We start from the raw sequence: 17,245 nt of genomic DNA, 5'->3' as shown, positions 1-17,245 counted from the left end.
TTTCTGTCAATACCCATCAGGCCCACGTATCAGCACGGATATATCCTACTCGGCGGCATTAATTGCGATTGCGTATGTTTATTTTTGCACCCAACAGCCGCCACGCGCCGCAATCGATATTCTGCATTATTGCACGCCAATTTTTACGCGTTTTGATTACTCATCATCGAAATTAAGCTCGATGGAATTTTTAAACCGTGACATGCGTGATTATAACTTATATACGCACGTATATATATGTGTAATAAATGAAATAAAAAGAAATGACTTTTCTTATTCTAATATTAATTTTGACATTCTAAATATTAATTTTACTTAATATAATTCTGCGTTAGTATTTACATCAGTATTTGCGTAATATTATGCGTAAATATGTAAATACGAATTGTTAAATATAAATAGGTAAATATAAATGCGTAAATACAAATCGTTTGATAATTTAAAGCATCCCATCTCTCCATATGGAAATCTCTTTAATATTGTCGGTCGATTCAATACGTGACATATGCGGACTTGCGGCAATCGATAGCACGCTATCTTTAAGTAGATTGCGCGGTACGGCCGTTGGGCAGACAGGTCGTGGCGATGATTGGGAATGATTATTTTCGGGATTACACGTGTAACGGCAGAACCGCACATTTGCAATCACGGATCGGGGTGTGCTCGTCCTGTCACGCAAGATAACACCGGAAAATCTCGGGTTTTACAAGATAATTGCTTGAAGATTAAGAAAACTCTGGACTATTAACCCTTAGCTTTAAGTGGTTGAACTTTTACATTACTAGAATAAGATTATATTAATATTGTAACCAAGGGAAAAAAAAAGAAGAGGATAAAAGAAGAAGATGAAAATAATGTTATTAATATATATTGAGAACAATAAAAAGCAAGGAAACCTTTTTCTGATATCAAGAAATAATTACATTCATTACATATATGTAATTTACATCAACAAAATATTATTAATATATTACTTAATTAAGAATTAATATCTTCTGGCTGCTGGCATAATAATATATGAGTTCTTATAGTTCTATGAAACGAGCGACTCTTAAAGGCGGGGTAAATGAGAAGGTATTTTGCTGGTTAAACCACAATTGGTCCCCCCGCATAAACTCGTTATCTCGGTCACCAGAAAGGATCATGACGCTGTTACCTTTTATTTTCGGCCGAGAATTAATGGCGACAGTTTTCGTAGCATTGACGAAATCCGTTATATGAAAATCTCTTTTTATTGTTGCGTTCGGATTCAGCCTTCATGTTCTGTCATGCGAGAATACCGCTCAAGTGAATATTATACTTAATGCTATTTTAATTGCTGATTGATTGTTTCATAGATATTAGGTTCGCTTTCGTACGACGCTCGTCTCCTTTTACTTTTTTATTATTGTAATTATAAAATAATCTTCGATTTGCGATTATTCTTTGTGCATATTTTAATATTCCCATTTTACTGCACCACAAAGGAATATTTTTTCTAGAACTTTATCTAGAGTAAGTGAAAGAAAGAAGATAAGAATAAGGACTGAGGTGGAATATTTTATTCAGAAATCAATTTGAGTTGCAAAACTTCTTAAACCTTTATTCTTTCCCTCTTTTTTTCTCTCTTGGAATTCCCTTCGGACCTTGCGAGAATGGCGCAAAGAGTACCTCAAGAGTATCTCAAGAGGACGTGTGTGTGTGTGTATATATAGAGGTGTATAGGTATATAGGTATATGTACATTGATATATGTATTCAAGGGAAAGCAGATACCACAGGAAAATAAACGATGTATTCAAGCGATTCCTTAATGCGTGCTACAATTTACGTTGCGAAACTTAACGCTCTCTCGAAAGATAAGCCCGAATTAATCTTAACGCAAGAATCCTGTTACTTAAGTTGATAGGAGCTTAACGTTTCTGGTTAATTGTATAACATCCACATTTACACTGATTAGTTGAGACGCATCGTCTCGCCCTCGGCAAATAAAATTAAATATCTCTATATTCTCATCCACAATAAATGTAGTCCATTACATTAGATTAGTTATGGTAATATGGTAAAAATGTTAAACGTTAAATAAAGTTACGAAATAAAAACATTGATACATATAACATATAATAAAAACATTTGAAAAATAACAATATTGTTATATGCAAGTCTATTTTTATATTTCAAATTTTCAGTTTCATGATTCTTTGCTACTTCAACGAGAAATATCAGGTAATTAAAGTTATTTTTAATATGTCACAAGCAAATTAGTTAATATTAAAATTTAATTATGACAAATTTTTATCAAGGTAATAGACATGGTTGATATCTACGGGCGAGCACGTGAAGCGTGTTGATTTGTGTTGGATGGTAACTGGATGTCTTCACGAGAACGTTATCGTTGCTGTCATCCAACGGCAGAAGAAGAAACTAAGATTTTTTGACGCATAATGCCATACATTATCATTCTACTCGCGGATGATTTGCCTCTTCTTTTCTAATCTGGAAATATTTTTCAGCATTGACAAGAAATAGCTTTGTTATAAAGCTTAATATATTTTAGTTTCTTATTCAAATTTCGCATTGCCGAATGCTTTTACACAACTTTTGGTTTATGTTTTTAAGGGGGTATAAAGTACACAGACCTTTAACTGTATCTCAACGGCATTATGTTATCATAATTTGTAAAAAGAATTTTGAAAGAGCTTTAACGTCGATGATAAAATGTATATACCATCAGTTGAAATGTCTATTGATTATGTTTCTCTTCTCCAGGAAGTAGAACACATTCTCAAAGAAATTCAATACTTGACTGGAAGAGGACTCTGTTATTATAATTTATAAGAAATCCGATTATATTTTAAGAAATTAATAAGATTTACTTTTAATTAAATATTGGGAAAGGGAAAATTAGAGGTTTTCACGCGTATCTAATAATTTTTTAAAAGATTCCGTTCTCTGAAACATTAATAAACTCGGGACGTTCGTAAATAAATTATGATCTAACAATTATTTATAATTAATTTCTTATAAATAATTATGTGATAATTATACTTACAGCATTTTTGCACGAAGAGGACGAAGAGAATTGAGCATTTTTATTATAAATAAATTACAAATTTATGTTCAAAGCAAATAAATATCTGTACATCTTACTGTACAGTTAACAAAATTACTTTTAACATGATATATTGAAATATATTGAAATACATTCGTTTTAATGTAATGTATTAGAATATACATATAAAATAATTTTACGAGATAATTTATTTACATATAAAAGATCTTTAAGTTCCGTGCTGAAACATTTATATTGGATCTCACGTCTCATTTTATTTAATTTCGAGTAATATATATATATATTTGAATAAATTAAAAAATTGGAAATAAGCTACAAAAATATAATGACTCCTTTTCTTGATTTATGTGTATTGTATATATATTAACTATATATATATATATATATATATATATAATTAATTTTTTATAATAAATGTACGATTTTAATCTTTCAAATCAACAGGATTGATCAGCAACTACTTTTCAATATCACATCGATGTAGTCATTAACCTGCATCGACTGCATTAGTAATGATTAATCAATTGAATGTATAATTTGTTTGTAAACTAGCTGTGAACAGTGGGTTGAACTATAACTAACTAATTGTAAGTTCAGCGAAGCGAAATGAAACGTAGGAGTATAATAATATATGTAGGAGGTAAAAGCGGTCGCAGATAATTTATATATATGATGTATTTACCATATATATGTAGTAAATACGTCAGTTAATTTTGTAAAAGTCAAATAGAAAAGCGATGTAAAATTATTCTATTTTCGCCGTCATAAAAAGCTAATCGAGTTTGTAGTTTTAAATTATTAGGATAGGAATAATCGTCATAGTTACTTACTGACAAGTTTTGACTTAATTTTACTCCAATATTTCAAGATTTGGCTAGAATTCGGAGAAATAAAAGGTGGATTTCTATAGAAGACAAGGAGTGCGTGACATTTATTTCCATCTTGCTCGTACAAAACTGTCGAAACTATCGCATGTTACATCTTGAACGAAAGGTTATATATCCCTAAATAAATGATTATAAGAATAATAATTAAATAATGAACTCGTCGAATCGAGTCTCCGCTTAATTATCATTTTATTATTAACATTGCATGTAAATTATTCTCGTTCAGATAGTCCTTCGAAAGAATTTTCCGGCTGCCTCTTATCGATCTATATATTGCATTTCTCCATTCCGTTTTTCACAATTAGTTTTACTCGAAAATTTATGTGATGTACGTATCTATATACTATTTCGAAATGTACTCATATATGTTAAAAGAATAAGTTAAAACTTCAAAGTATGATGAAGAGATTTCCAATTTTTAATATTCCCAAGTGATGCAGTAAAGAAATGTAATTAATAAAATAAAATAAAATAAAAGCCATGGCTTTTCGTTTATGTAAAACAAAATAATAGTTATGTTTCTTCGATTCGTATTAAATTTAAGTTGTGTGGCTTACTTGTCGCTCAATATCGTGAAGTGGAAATTAAAGTCAATTAGCGTCAATCCGTCATTTATTCATCGGACAATGTTCTCATCGTTAGGAACGCAAGATTATTCATATAGAGTTTTGTATTAGCATTTGCATTGTTCTTTCACGCTATAGCGACGCATCGCAGCAGGTATATCGCACAATTCTCGCTCTCGCTTAATCCTACAAGTTTCAACAGTCCCGTCCCGCTTTTCGTCGCAACAGTCGCATTTACACTCCGTATTAACGTGTTTATCTATACATAAGGATATCCTTAAACGCATTGTACACTGTGTCGTAATCTTTTTTTTTTATTCTACATTTTGAGCATACCGCGCGCGGCTGGCTTGTCTCCTCCGTCAATTATCATTAATATTATTTATTAATTTACTTATATGACATCTCCGTCTCGCGCACGTCACATACACAACGGCGGTAACATTACGTATCTATCTCATGTAAAACGGTTTGCGGATCGATCCGTCGATGGTCAATCCGTGTGGCAATGTGTGCGAGCGAGTGTTTTTTTTTCTTTTTTTTTCTCTAATAACGCGTGTGCGTAACACCGACGTTGACACATGGTCGTTGACGATCTGGTCACGCTTTGCGTCATTTTCATCGCGTTTCAACTCATCTCGAAAAAAAGTTCCGGCACTTTCTGTTGGTCTTTTCTCGTTTTCCTATTTCTTTTCTCTCTCTCTCTCTCTCTCTCTCTCTCTCTTTTGGTTTTCTCATATCTGGTTCTCACGTATCGTTAGAGCGAAAGCGAACGGGGGCGCGGATTATTGGGAAGGGAAGGGACCACCCTCCCTCGGCTTTTATTCCTGAAGAATAAAATACGAGCAGCCGGTGCGTGAGGTCAAGCCGTACCTTTTATTTGAGAATCAGTGCAGAATTCGGGAGAGGAACGACGACAATCGACATTCCCGTAGCCTCTTACACACTCGTCGTTACACCTTTTCCTTTCCTTCTTCCTCATATTCTTTTTCTTTTCTTTTTTTTTTCGTGTGTCTCTTTTGATTCGCACGCCATATGTATTGCGTTTATAAATCACTCTTGGCACGCGTGTGTATACAATGGTGTCCTATGTACATGTGAATATAATAATTATATATAAACGAGAGCATATCGCGGGGCGTGTATCGCATGGCCAGCAGCTTGACAAACGATTCTCGACAAATTATTGAAGATTATACATACTACATCCGACGGAAATCAAGGAGGAATCCAATGTGACACGTTTCATGGCGAGAAACCATATACGTATCAACGTATATATGTATTATATATATATATGCATGCCGAAAACAACGCGCGAGCTCCACTTTCGCAGAAAGTAGGAACAGAGATGAATGTTTTGGGGACAGACTACCAGTTGCCCGTGTAACCTAGTTCAATTCCTTTGTATTTAGTTCATTAATGAATTAGTTAATATTACAATTTATTAACAGTTCGCACTATCCATTAGTTTAACGTTCAATGTCAATTTATATAGCATTTTCTTTCACCTTTAGCAGATTCTCCTGCTGTTCGTATGTTACAATAATGTTTCCGCTATTTATATATATGTATATATATATATATATATATATGTATATATGGTATATATACATATGTATATATACATATATATATGTAATATGTATAATATGTATATATGTATAATGCATTATCTATGTATACGCCTATATTTATATGTATATATTTATATTCGTATGTTCAAAGTATATGTGTATGTATACATTACACACACGGCGCACGGCTATACACACTATCGATAATAATGCACCGCTCGAAACGAAGTCGCTTAAGTGCATAACGAGTGTACCCCGCGACCGCTCCGCGTCGTTTAAACATCGGAAGTAACGTCGCGAGGCCCCAAGCCCGTCTCTTTTCCGCTTGCCGTTCGTCGTCGTCGTCGCTCGGTGCTCGCGGCCGATGAGACGTACTTAATATTTTCTAAAAGCGACACCACGTCGAATATGGTCGTGACGAGATGCGTGTCATATATAAAAAAGTAAAAACAGATCGCGCGGGCGCGTCTCCCGCCTGCGTGATTTCGCCTGTAATTAGCGGGCGCGCCGCAATTAGCGGACCACGGTCACAGTTGATCGCTGTGTTCGCGCGATATGGTCGAGGAAAATCGCGTGTCCGTTCGGCTTCTTTGATCTCTCGATCGGAGGGGCGATCGTATTTCAAGCACGCGCATCGCCGCTTCATCTTCGCCGTCGAGTCGAAATTGGCCGCGAGCGGCCGGATTAAACGTCGATTGGCAATTTCCACACCTAAGCCCTGTCATTTCCGGCTCGCCATCGTTCGTCGGGGAGGCGCGAGAACCGTTGCTACTAATCGGCCTCAATCAGCCGCAAATGAAGACACGTTAAGCTTCGCCGCGCAACACGAAACCGATAGCGGTATATCATACGCGGATCTTTTATCTAATATGTCGACCTTGCTTGTACGCTCGAGATGCGAGACGCGTGAAGAATGCAGGCTACGAAAAAATTACTGGTAAAAGACGGCCGTGAAGACGCTTCGAATAAGAAGAAGATCTGATGCCAATCTCGTCTGACACGAGCAGATAATTTGGCACGGGATGGATTAACGGGAACTGACTCGTGTAATTCCGAGAATTGGATTATCTCGTCCGTAAAACGAAGCCAATTATCCGGCTCGTACATTATTCTGATATCTGTCCAAGTCGATCGTCTATTATGCTAACGTTGCACCACCTGTCTCTTTCGTTCGCAGATTTTGTTTTCAAAGCTTGTGAAATCATTTTGGAAGCCGGAAATAACATGTAATTTTATATGTCGACGTGATTATTTTCGAAGTTATACGTATAAAAAATTATTACATTGTAAAGTAAAAAAAATATTTTATTACTTTTTGAGGAAAAAAAAGGACAGTTTGATATAAATAGAAATTGAAAGCGAGGACAGATATCTGTACGTTTCCAAATTTTTTGTTTACTACATGCGCAGAGAGAAACGCATTATTTAAAATTTAAATTATCCTTGTCGCTGTACAATTGTTTCGTGTCGCTTTCGGCGAAGCCGATTCGTTGGCTTGGGCTCGCGTCGCCGCTTCCGCCGACGTCCTCAAGGGGTTTCGCATTCGGCAAATTACTAATAATCGATTCTTATCACAGAAGTTATTTACACGATTTTTTGTTCATGTTTCAATACGCCCGCTCGCGTTTACGCAGCGGCGGGCGAAACGAGCTTCGTACCGACGAAGATGCGTACACTTATCCAATATATACGTATCCTTCTTGTCGTCCGTGTTTTTTTAATCGCGGCGAAGTTAATCGAGAAATCTAGCCGTTCTATCGGAAAGAGAACCGCGCGCGCACGAAAAATCGGTGTAGCGTTTAATCCTTTCAGTCCCCAGTCAGAATTAAGAACTCGGGCAATACTATGAGGAGGAATGTCTGTATGTTTCAGCGAATATGCATGTTTCATTGAATAAAAATGTAAAATGTATTCACAATTGTAGCCAGGAAACTATAATTTTATTCATTTTTCCTATTTTCTATTAATTGTCATGTCTAGGAATTTTTATATATCTTTATATAATTATTATACTTGTATATTTATGAAAAAAAAATGATGGTTGTATTCGCGAACTGCTACTCTACAATTCTCTCTTGTCTAATGGTTCTTTTACGTTGTCACCATTAAATAGTGTTACAATGGGCGTCGTGTGTAACCTAGTTTTTGCTGAATCGGGAATTTATTCGAGACTGAGAAGATTAAACGTGCAGATGTAGTAAAGTTTTCCAAACGAATCCCGACAAGCTGAAGAGAATTTTGCGCGCAAAGATAACCGTGTCTCTCATCCCTGGTCTCGGCCGGCACGAGGTTTCAACTTATTACGCAATATCGAGTAACCGACAAATTTACACGCGTAGCGCCACGCGCGCGTCGCCTCGCGCGAGTTTGTTGTTTAGATTAAGGATTGTAACAGCAACGACTTGTGATCGAATTTCTCTCTCATTTATCCCCGATCGAAGAAGGCCGATAAAGAAAGAACGTTTTCCCGCGAGTCGAATTATCCCGGAACGACGGACGAAGGGATGCCGCGACCCCCCGTCGCTGTAAAAATGTCGGTTTTTACCTTCGGCCCACTAATTAATTCGGATTAGCCTTACGGAATCGATACACCGTCGCCAAAAGCTCGCGTTGCACGATTAAATGCGGACGCGTTATTGTAACAATTTGCCCCAACGGTTATATCCTTAAAGTCAACCGACGAATTCGGGATATGTCGTGATATCGCTTGAGCTCCCCGTCTGTCTGTGTTTTATCGCGGATTATATTACCACAATTCGAATATTAAAAACGCAAATCGAGATCGCTTAACTTACGGCTAAAATCGTGCGCGATTCCTCGCGATATCGCGCGCTCTCCACGCCCACGGTGGAGTGTGGAGTGTTAGAAGTTAGCAATAATAGTAACAATAGTAGCAGCGGTAGGTAGGTAATAGTTAAGTGTAGCTTCTAGCGGTAGTAGTAATAGTAGTAGTATAGTTAGTAACGACATTAGTAATTAATAATAGTAGTAGTAATGATAACCATAATAATAATATTCAGTAGCGCTAGTAGTTGTGTAGTGATAAATAGTAACGGTAATCATATTAATAGTAATAGTCCTGCGGTGTCTGTTGATAATATAGCACTAACGATGATCGCCGGTTCCTTCGGCGTAAACAATAGTAATAATAACCACGGGACTTTTCACTAACCAAACGATTACCGTACATCGAGTTTCCTAGAGCTTAATTCGCTTAACGTTTATACGGATTCGTTTTCCCGCTTCCTCCTCCCTCTCTTATTCTCCTTTCTTACAATATAGAACATATTTCCCGTTTTGCCGTGCTCGTAATAATTTTACATCTTCGCGCTGCTTTAATGCTCTCGTTAATTACGTACGATGGTTCGATCGCAGAGCGAGATTCCTCTGCGCGTGATGCGTTTTAGTTCCTTAAATGTACAAACACCATGTAAAATTTTTCTTACGCTGTATACTCGCTAGATTCGTTTTAATGAGCATTTTTTGGAATTAACAATGCACTACTCTCCCGCCGCCTCTGCCCTCGTTATCGTTATATATAAAAAAATCTCCGGTGAGACGGCAACGGAAGATACACGTATACGTCTATACGTGGGAGGATACGTACGTGCCCGTATCTTCGTCGCGCATTTCAGCGTCGCTTAGACGCGCGCACGTCCGAATTCGCATCCCGGAATTTGATTTGTTTAACGCGAATGATCGTATCCGGGATCGACACGGTGATATATATCGGGAATCGAACGAACTGCGCTCAACGGGTGAAGAAACGCGTTCAGGCGATACGGGCGATGCGTGTGTATCTTCCTTTCCCTGATATCACTATTGTATCAAATGTCGTTTCTCGCGAGTGTGCCATTCGAGACCGCATATATTGTGCCTCGTCCTCAAGCTCCGATCTCTACGCGACGGTTTCGCTCCGGCGCGGCGGCCGATTTCACGACGGCGGCGTCGCGACGCGCCCTCGGACTTTCTCTCTTCGTCTTCCCGTCTCCTCGTGTCTTTTATTCGATTGGCCGACGCCGTTACACTCGTATATACTTATCGATTACGTGGCGCGCGTGTGAGATGAGAAAATTATGCTAGATCGGACGCCCTGGGTGAATCTTCCGTCGATCGACCGCGCCGCCTCGAAATCGTCGGTGACCCCCGTATACGATGTCGATCGTTCCAGCGACTCTGCAAGGCCCGTTTACACCGCAGATTTTTTTTTAAGGATGTCGCATCGAAAATTGATAAGGTAGAAAAATTTGCAGAAAATTTGAGGAAGAGATTGCTCGAAAGAATAAAACCGCTTGGTTTAACAAAGCACGTTCAAATGGATACCAAGCCGACTAAGTAAATTACTATAATTAAATTACTAATTATTTATTGAATCAGTGATTATGAATTATAGTGACTCAACGATTCAGTGATCACGAATGCAACTCGAATTATTATAAATGTTACAGTCCGCGTTTCTCGGTTACATTGTGTCCAAGCGCTGCCTACACTTCTGCATTGTGTTACATTTTTTAGCAATATTTTAATTAGATGCTATAAACATCGCGAATACGTATTGAGTATCGCAATGATTTGATATATATTCTAGTTGAGACTCTTATTGATTTATTATGCCTATAGCAAGTAGTTGTGATTTTAGGATAACCTTTCGCAACGATTACCCTAACAACATTCTTAGCAGCATCGCGTCGTAAAATCGGCATGGTGTAAACGGTCCTTCAAGTCTCTCCTCCCTGCGTGCTCACGAAATACTCTACTCGCGATTCGTTGTGCTCGAAATTGTTCTTCGCGTCGCGCGATTGTTCCTCATCCCGTTTACCGTTGCGTGCGTCCCGAGGATCACACACAATTGTATCACAATTCCTTCTCGTCCGTGTGCGTTTTTTTTTTTTCGTGCTCTCCGCTGAGCGCCGTAGACTCTACTTACGTTCCCCCCGTGAAATGATTGTCGGCAATGATCGATAATCACCTGAATCACCCTCCTCGGGAAAAACGAATTCGCAATGATTTTCGGTTTGATTTGATTTGCTCGGTGGACTCTTCCCGCGCCGGTGGATCGCCGCGGTGATTCGGTGGGCGATGATTTACGATCATCCACATGAGATTCTGGAACGATCGACGATCCCGATCGGTATCGCGATCGACTATCGTCGACGATCCAATTTGCGTATCTGGCTTTGATGAATACACCGTCGCTGCCTCACATCTAAGCAGTTCATCAGTGGACGTTGCAGTATACGTGTAATGTGTTTCCGGGTGTGTATGTGTGTGCGTGCGTGCGTGCGTGCTATGACACTGTTTAGCCGATGACACTGTTCACTCCTGTGTACCAAACAGATCGCTTGTAGGATGTACTTAAGTCCCCACGCCACGCGAACGTTTACTCGTTTATGTTTACATATTTATCTGAGTATTTAGTCGGAACACCTTCGACACGTTATTCATCACTTTTTGTGTATCATCTCTCTTTTGCGTCGTATGAACGACGCGATTACATATCACTCTGTCATTCCGTACAGCTTCGTTAAATGAGGCAGGGAGAGCGGGGCTAGGAACGGGGATGTATGCCAAGACCTTCGACGACTGCGATTTAACGTTACGCTTTGCCACAAGTATCTTGCTAAATACGCGAATTTTTATGTATCCGTGTTGTACTGCGTTAACTCTACGATATTATCAACTACATAGCGTAATATTAAAGAAGAAAAATGATATTTTTTGGGAAAACAAAAATTAGTTGTTCATTTAACAGTTGTTTAATTAATTGCTCATTATTACAAGACTTTTCTGAATTAATATTAACCATTTATTTGCTCATTACGGCAGTTAAAAAGTCTTGTAATATTTATTTATTTTACGTCTACATATCACGGAACTGATTTTCTCCCGAGATTAGTGCCATTAAACTGTGCAACGGGACATAAGCCTTCTGCAGATAGTAACTACCATGATGATAAAATACGAACGTAATTTGAAGTTTCTCTTAAATGATATGAGATCATCAAAACGTGCTCGTGTATATCGCCGATGGAATATACAACGTAGAAAATTAACTGCAATAATCCGGGTGAAACTCGTTTGTATAAATGAAATCCCGGTACATACAATCCTCATGTGACGTACGCAATAACGAGCGGATCCACGAATCGGCAATTAGTCGCGCGTGATTAAAAAGCACCGACTCGCCCGACGATGAGTTTACGTTAATAAGGCCTTCGGAGGATTCCCAGCACCCGTCTCAAGGATTAATTATTTGATGAGCTCGCTCGAGGTTACAAGTTTACTTTTATACCGCCAGCGAGACAGCGACGATCGCGGATGATCAACCACGGCATTACAAATATCACATGCTCTGACATGCGATCAATAATGAATTGAAACTTATTTCTTCTTCCGTTTATTATTTTTCTTTTTAAATGAAATAGTTTCTCGATCAAAAAATAAAGAAACAGCGCACAAGTATAAAATTGATTAATTATTGCAAAAATTTTTGTTCCATATAAAATTATATTACGCGACTATGGGATCTTTAAGCCATCGAAGAGTCAGACCTTTGATTTTATTTTCTCACCGACGAGCCGTAGAAAATCCGTTTTGGCAAAATGCGGAGTGGAAGTGTAACGACCTGTTAGAAAAGCGTGACACAATTTGGGAAGCTCGGCCACTTTAAGCCACAGTCGTCGAGAGGTTTTGACAAGCGCGAAGTCGAGCAACGAGACTATACGATCCACCGAGATATAAATCGTCGTCGCGGTAGGCATGGCCCCCATAAATGTGTGTTACGTCGATCGCTCTCGCAGCGCTCGATCACGATCCACGACGGATTCACCGAGGTCCTCGAGGACTCGAGTTTACGCGTGACTCTGTACGGAAAGCAGGGGTGGTCCAACTTGGCAGTTTTTTTTATTCTTGTTTCCTTTTCTTTTTTTTTATTTCCTTTCCGCGGTTTGCTCGCCTTCGTCGCGTTCGCCTCTCTGGTCTCCGCGTGTGCGCGCGTGTTCGCCTCGCCGGTTTTACGCTGCGTGCTCGTGCGGCACCGTACGATCCGGACGAATGGAGCAGCCGATCGATCGATCGACCCTCTTCCGCCGATCGGCTGAATAAGCGACGCGTCGACCGCTCTCTTGTGCGCTTGTATATTTCTCGCGTATACACACACACACACACACACACACACACACACACACACACACACACACACACACGCGCGCGCGCGCGCGCGCGCGCACACGCACGCATACATACACCCGCGTGCACACACACACAAACACACGCGCACCCCGTGATACGCGGTGTGAAAATATTCGGCAGGTTTTGCGGAAGCGCGGGGGGAGAGGGGGAGGAGGGACAAATCGCTTGTGATTTCGCGTACGTCAGCTTTCGAGCGCATGATAATAGGAGGGTTTTGTAACGTGGGAGGGGGGGGGGCGAGGGAAACGTGGAAAAATATATCGAGCGTGTAGAGGGTCGATCGCGCGATTGTTCGATCGGCGCAAGTTTCGTTCGCGCCTTGTCGCGGGCTCGCCCTTTAGGAGAGACGCTAAATCGCGGATCCGCGGATCGTGCATCGAAGGGAAGAGGAGAAATTCTCGTCGAAACGAAACAAACGGTGCGGCTCTCGCCAATTGGTCGCGGGTACCGCGCGCGCGTTCACCCTGTCGATCGTCCAGGCCGCACTTTACTTTCCTACCGTTTTGAAAAGGTTGAACACCCCTGACTCGAGTTTCTATTTGGCAGTTTATTTATTTTTTTTTCCTTAAGTCCGTCTCGGCTCCCTACGAGAGACGCTCGACAGAACGCAGCGTTAATTAATTACGACTCGGTCGTAACGCGCGTGCGTGCGTGCGTGCGTGCATGCGCGCGCGCGCAAAGCGACTAACAGTAATTATCGTTAATTATTATTCTCATTATTATAAGAAATATTATCGTTATTGTTACTATTATCGAAAGGCCGCAACAACGCTCTTCCGCGGACTGCGCGATCTCCTTTGTCTCGTGACACCGGTCGACTTGTCGCGCGTCCCTTCCTCGCGAGGTCCCATCGGTTGTCGCACGAGATCGACCCCCGATCGCCGAAACGACAGTCGGCAGCGATCGCCGGTCGATATCACGATCGACGGAAGCTCGCGAAATTAACGCAATTAGATCCGCTCGACAGCGCGTGCTTGTCTCTCTTTCCCTTTTGCCTGCACCTACCTTCGTTTTACGACGATCTAGAGGTAGATCCTCTAAATCTCCGTCCAGCTCGCGTCGCGCGTCGACTACCTACCGATTCTGCACTAGAAACGTTAATTAAGTCACTTAAACGAAATAACGCAGCCGTAACGGAGCGTGACGTCGGCGATCGGATCCTTGTTCCCATTCCTCTCGTGTTCCTCTCTTCTTAAATCCAGAAACGTTTTTCCCAGGCGTGTCCTCCTCTCTGCTAAAGAGCTGCGAGACGACGCCCGCTGTTGCCCGCCGCTGCCGGAAGCTGATCTTCCTCCCCGTGGCTTTTCCTATGAACGTCGTCGGTGGTCTCACTCTAGCTTTTGCCTCCCTTCTGCGTCTGAACGAAAGCACGTCGCGAAAAGGAACTGGACGCACACGAACCGGGCGGTGATTCCCAGCTGTGAGGAATCCGAGAACGCGAGAAACGCGTTTTCCCTTGTTCCCTCGGGAGGGGCGAGTCGCGCAGAAGGGCGCGAAAGGGGCTAACGAGTCCGTCTCTCTTTTTGTTTTCTTCCGCGCTTTCCCCGCTTTCATTTCGACGTGCTTCGTAGCCACCTCCTCGAATCGTGCCGGACGTCGTTTCCTGCGAAGGGGAGAGAAGAAAGCGCGAGTATAACTGACGATATGTCTGACTATTGACTTCTGAGGAATTGACATTGGGGTGGGGGAATTCCGAGATGTACCGGACTGATCGATTTTGGTGAGCTTACTTTGCCATTAAGCTCAGCCGGGCTGGCTTTTAGTTCCAGCAATTCTAAAGCTCCGCGAGTATATAACTTTCATTGAGATCTCTCTCTCTCTTTCTCTCTCTCTCTCTCTCTCTCTAATATATTCCGATAACTTAAAAATCTTCAACCGACGAACGCCGTGCAGTTATAAGCTCGAGGAAATTAAGAGAAATATTGAAGAGTAATCAGGCCGAAAATTTTCTGGATCAGCGTAAAACCAAGAGAAAATACAGAAATTATTTTAACTTATATTTTGTTCGCAGCATTTTTATATTAAAAAAATGCGAGAGAGCCGAATGAGCAAAAACTCATTAACATTTTAATTTTCTAGACTATAATTATGTAATTAAAACAATGAATATTTCTGTACGTGAGCTGTTATTTGATGAATATTAAAACTCTTGTAATTTAATAGATAGTTATATAAGCGAGTAATTAATATTCTTTGTTATACTAATCACATTTAGCTCGGAGCTATCGTACTATTTAAAGCCAATTTTCGTTAATCAAGCAACGAGTGTTCCAATACTTGAAATCATGTAATCGAATGGTTGTATATCCGGGTTAATGCATAAATAATTGCGCTCCGGAGGTACGTACGTACCGGCAATTAGCGCGACGAAATTGCGCGATAGAGACATTCGCGTTGGCGCGATTGGATATTTTCAGCGCGCGCGACGGCCAATGAGCCGAGCTTGTTACACCGGTGCTTGTTAACATTTCCACGCAGTATTAACTGCGTTATGGTCATCTGACCCACGTCATTCGCACGTAATGATCGCGGCCTGTTCGGTCCGTGTGGTGCGAAATTTACATGCCGATTTCGGTTTCTCGACCGAATAACTAACAGTGCGCGAATTAAGCGAAATCCCGACAAGTAAGCTATCGAGCACGGTAATTTTGGCACAAGACGACACAAGAATAAGCGCAATTATGAGGGTATAATTATATGATAAAATATATAATTTATATTCTTACCGAATATTCCAGGAGGCGCTATCCCTGGCATGTTTCGTGTACTTTTTTTCGGTTTGACCGGGCAGTCTATTACTGGACGATTATGTGTGGCGCGCGACACAGTATCACCACCGTAGCCAAAACCGTGAATAACGTGAAGACGAACAGGCAAACCCTTGATTTCACAACGGAGAAATTAGAACATTAGTCCCATAAGTCTTAAATGCTTTAATAACGGATCAGACTAAAGAGATAAAATAATAAAATCTATTCTATTGTGCGTGTATGAAGAACGATAAATTCAAAATTGGAAATAAAAAATATTAAAGCATATATATAATATACATATAATTGAAATTGAATGTGTTAATTCCAGTCGATATTATTTAAAAAATAAATAATTTCCTTATAATTCGAATTATTGAGGAAATAAGTTTCGGTTAATTAAACTCATGTGATAATTGCAGTCCAAATAAATGAAATTATTAAATAAAGGAATTTTAAGCAGCTGAAACGAATAAGTTCAGCTACTCATCACGTAATGGATTTGCCCGGCGAATCGAACCGGGGTATAAATGACGGACAGTTTTTCTCGTGCGAGGATCTGAACCTCGGGCTCCGCTGTAAAAGCTATCTCTTTGTCCGTGATTTTTCGCGAGAGAGCAGACGCCGGGCGCTGCGGCGCGCGCACGACTGTAACCACATGAAAGATTTAAAACATCCAACCTGTCGACCACCATGGCGGCGAATTTCCAGTCGCTAATGACTTCGTCATCCTCATCCGCCTTTTTCATGCGGTTCGTAATGAACTGCAACTCCTTGAGGATTGTGTGAAGTTCCCTCTGCATGCCGCTGAGAGGCAACGACGCCGAAGTCTCCTCGACCGTCGCCGGCCTGCTCGACAGCGGCGTCCCGTACGCCGATCTGCTGTAAAAGATCATGTAAATTATTACTCTCGAAAGTGTCACAACGTTCTCTCTCAAGACCCAGGAAGTCGTCAACAGGCGTTTTGCATGGGTCCTTGGAGAGCTCGTGAAATTCCGGCTTTTCAAAGCGTCAAGCGTCAAGAGTTATTGTTATTGAAATAATTATTGAAATAATCCATCTCTTGATACATAAGATAATGCAAAGTCAAATGCGATAAACGCTGAAGTCTTATGTTCGATGCGAGACAAAATTGCTATGGCAATTTACACTTTGCATTACTTACGTACATTTTTCTCTTCAACGATTAATTGCAAACTATATATAATTATACTTTTGAAGAT

The 17,245-nt window shown here is 40.3% G+C and overlaps 1 protein-coding gene and 1 long non-coding RNA gene across 4 annotated transcripts in view; one reads left to right on the top strand and one right to left on the bottom strand.

Moving 5' to 3' along the window:
- LOC139816753 (uncharacterized) overlaps positions 1-17,245 on the top strand; it is a 278,339-nt gene that overhangs the window by 60,979 nt on the left and 200,115 nt on the right. The window lies entirely within an intron of this gene.
- The window catches only part of Nachralpha6 (nicotinic acetylcholine receptor alpha6), a 222,444-nt gene continuing 209,151 nt past the window's right edge, over positions 3,953-17,245 (bottom strand). For all 3 annotated transcript variants that reach the window (XM_071784423.1, XM_071784414.1, XM_071784402.1), the window contains 3 exons: positions 16,704-16,904; positions 15,999-16,152; positions 3,953-14,875 (listed from right to left, as the gene is read on the bottom strand). In XM_071784423.1, the coding sequence (XP_071640524.1) occupies positions 16,068-16,152; positions 16,704-16,904 (286 nt within the window). In that variant the 3' untranslated portion in view covers positions 3,953-14,875; positions 15,999-16,067. The remainder of the gene's footprint in view (positions 14,876-15,998; positions 16,153-16,703; positions 16,905-17,245) is intronic.

This window comes from Temnothorax longispinosus, chromosome 1 (genome assembly GCF_030848805.1).
Source record: "Temnothorax longispinosus isolate EJ_2023e chromosome 1, Tlon_JGU_v1, whole genome shotgun sequence".
Taxonomy (NCBI): Eukaryota; Metazoa; Arthropoda; class Insecta; order Hymenoptera; family Formicidae; genus Temnothorax; species Temnothorax longispinosus.
The sequence above is the reverse complement of the archived record's forward strand: the minus strand, read 5'-3'. Positions and strand labels throughout refer to the sequence as shown.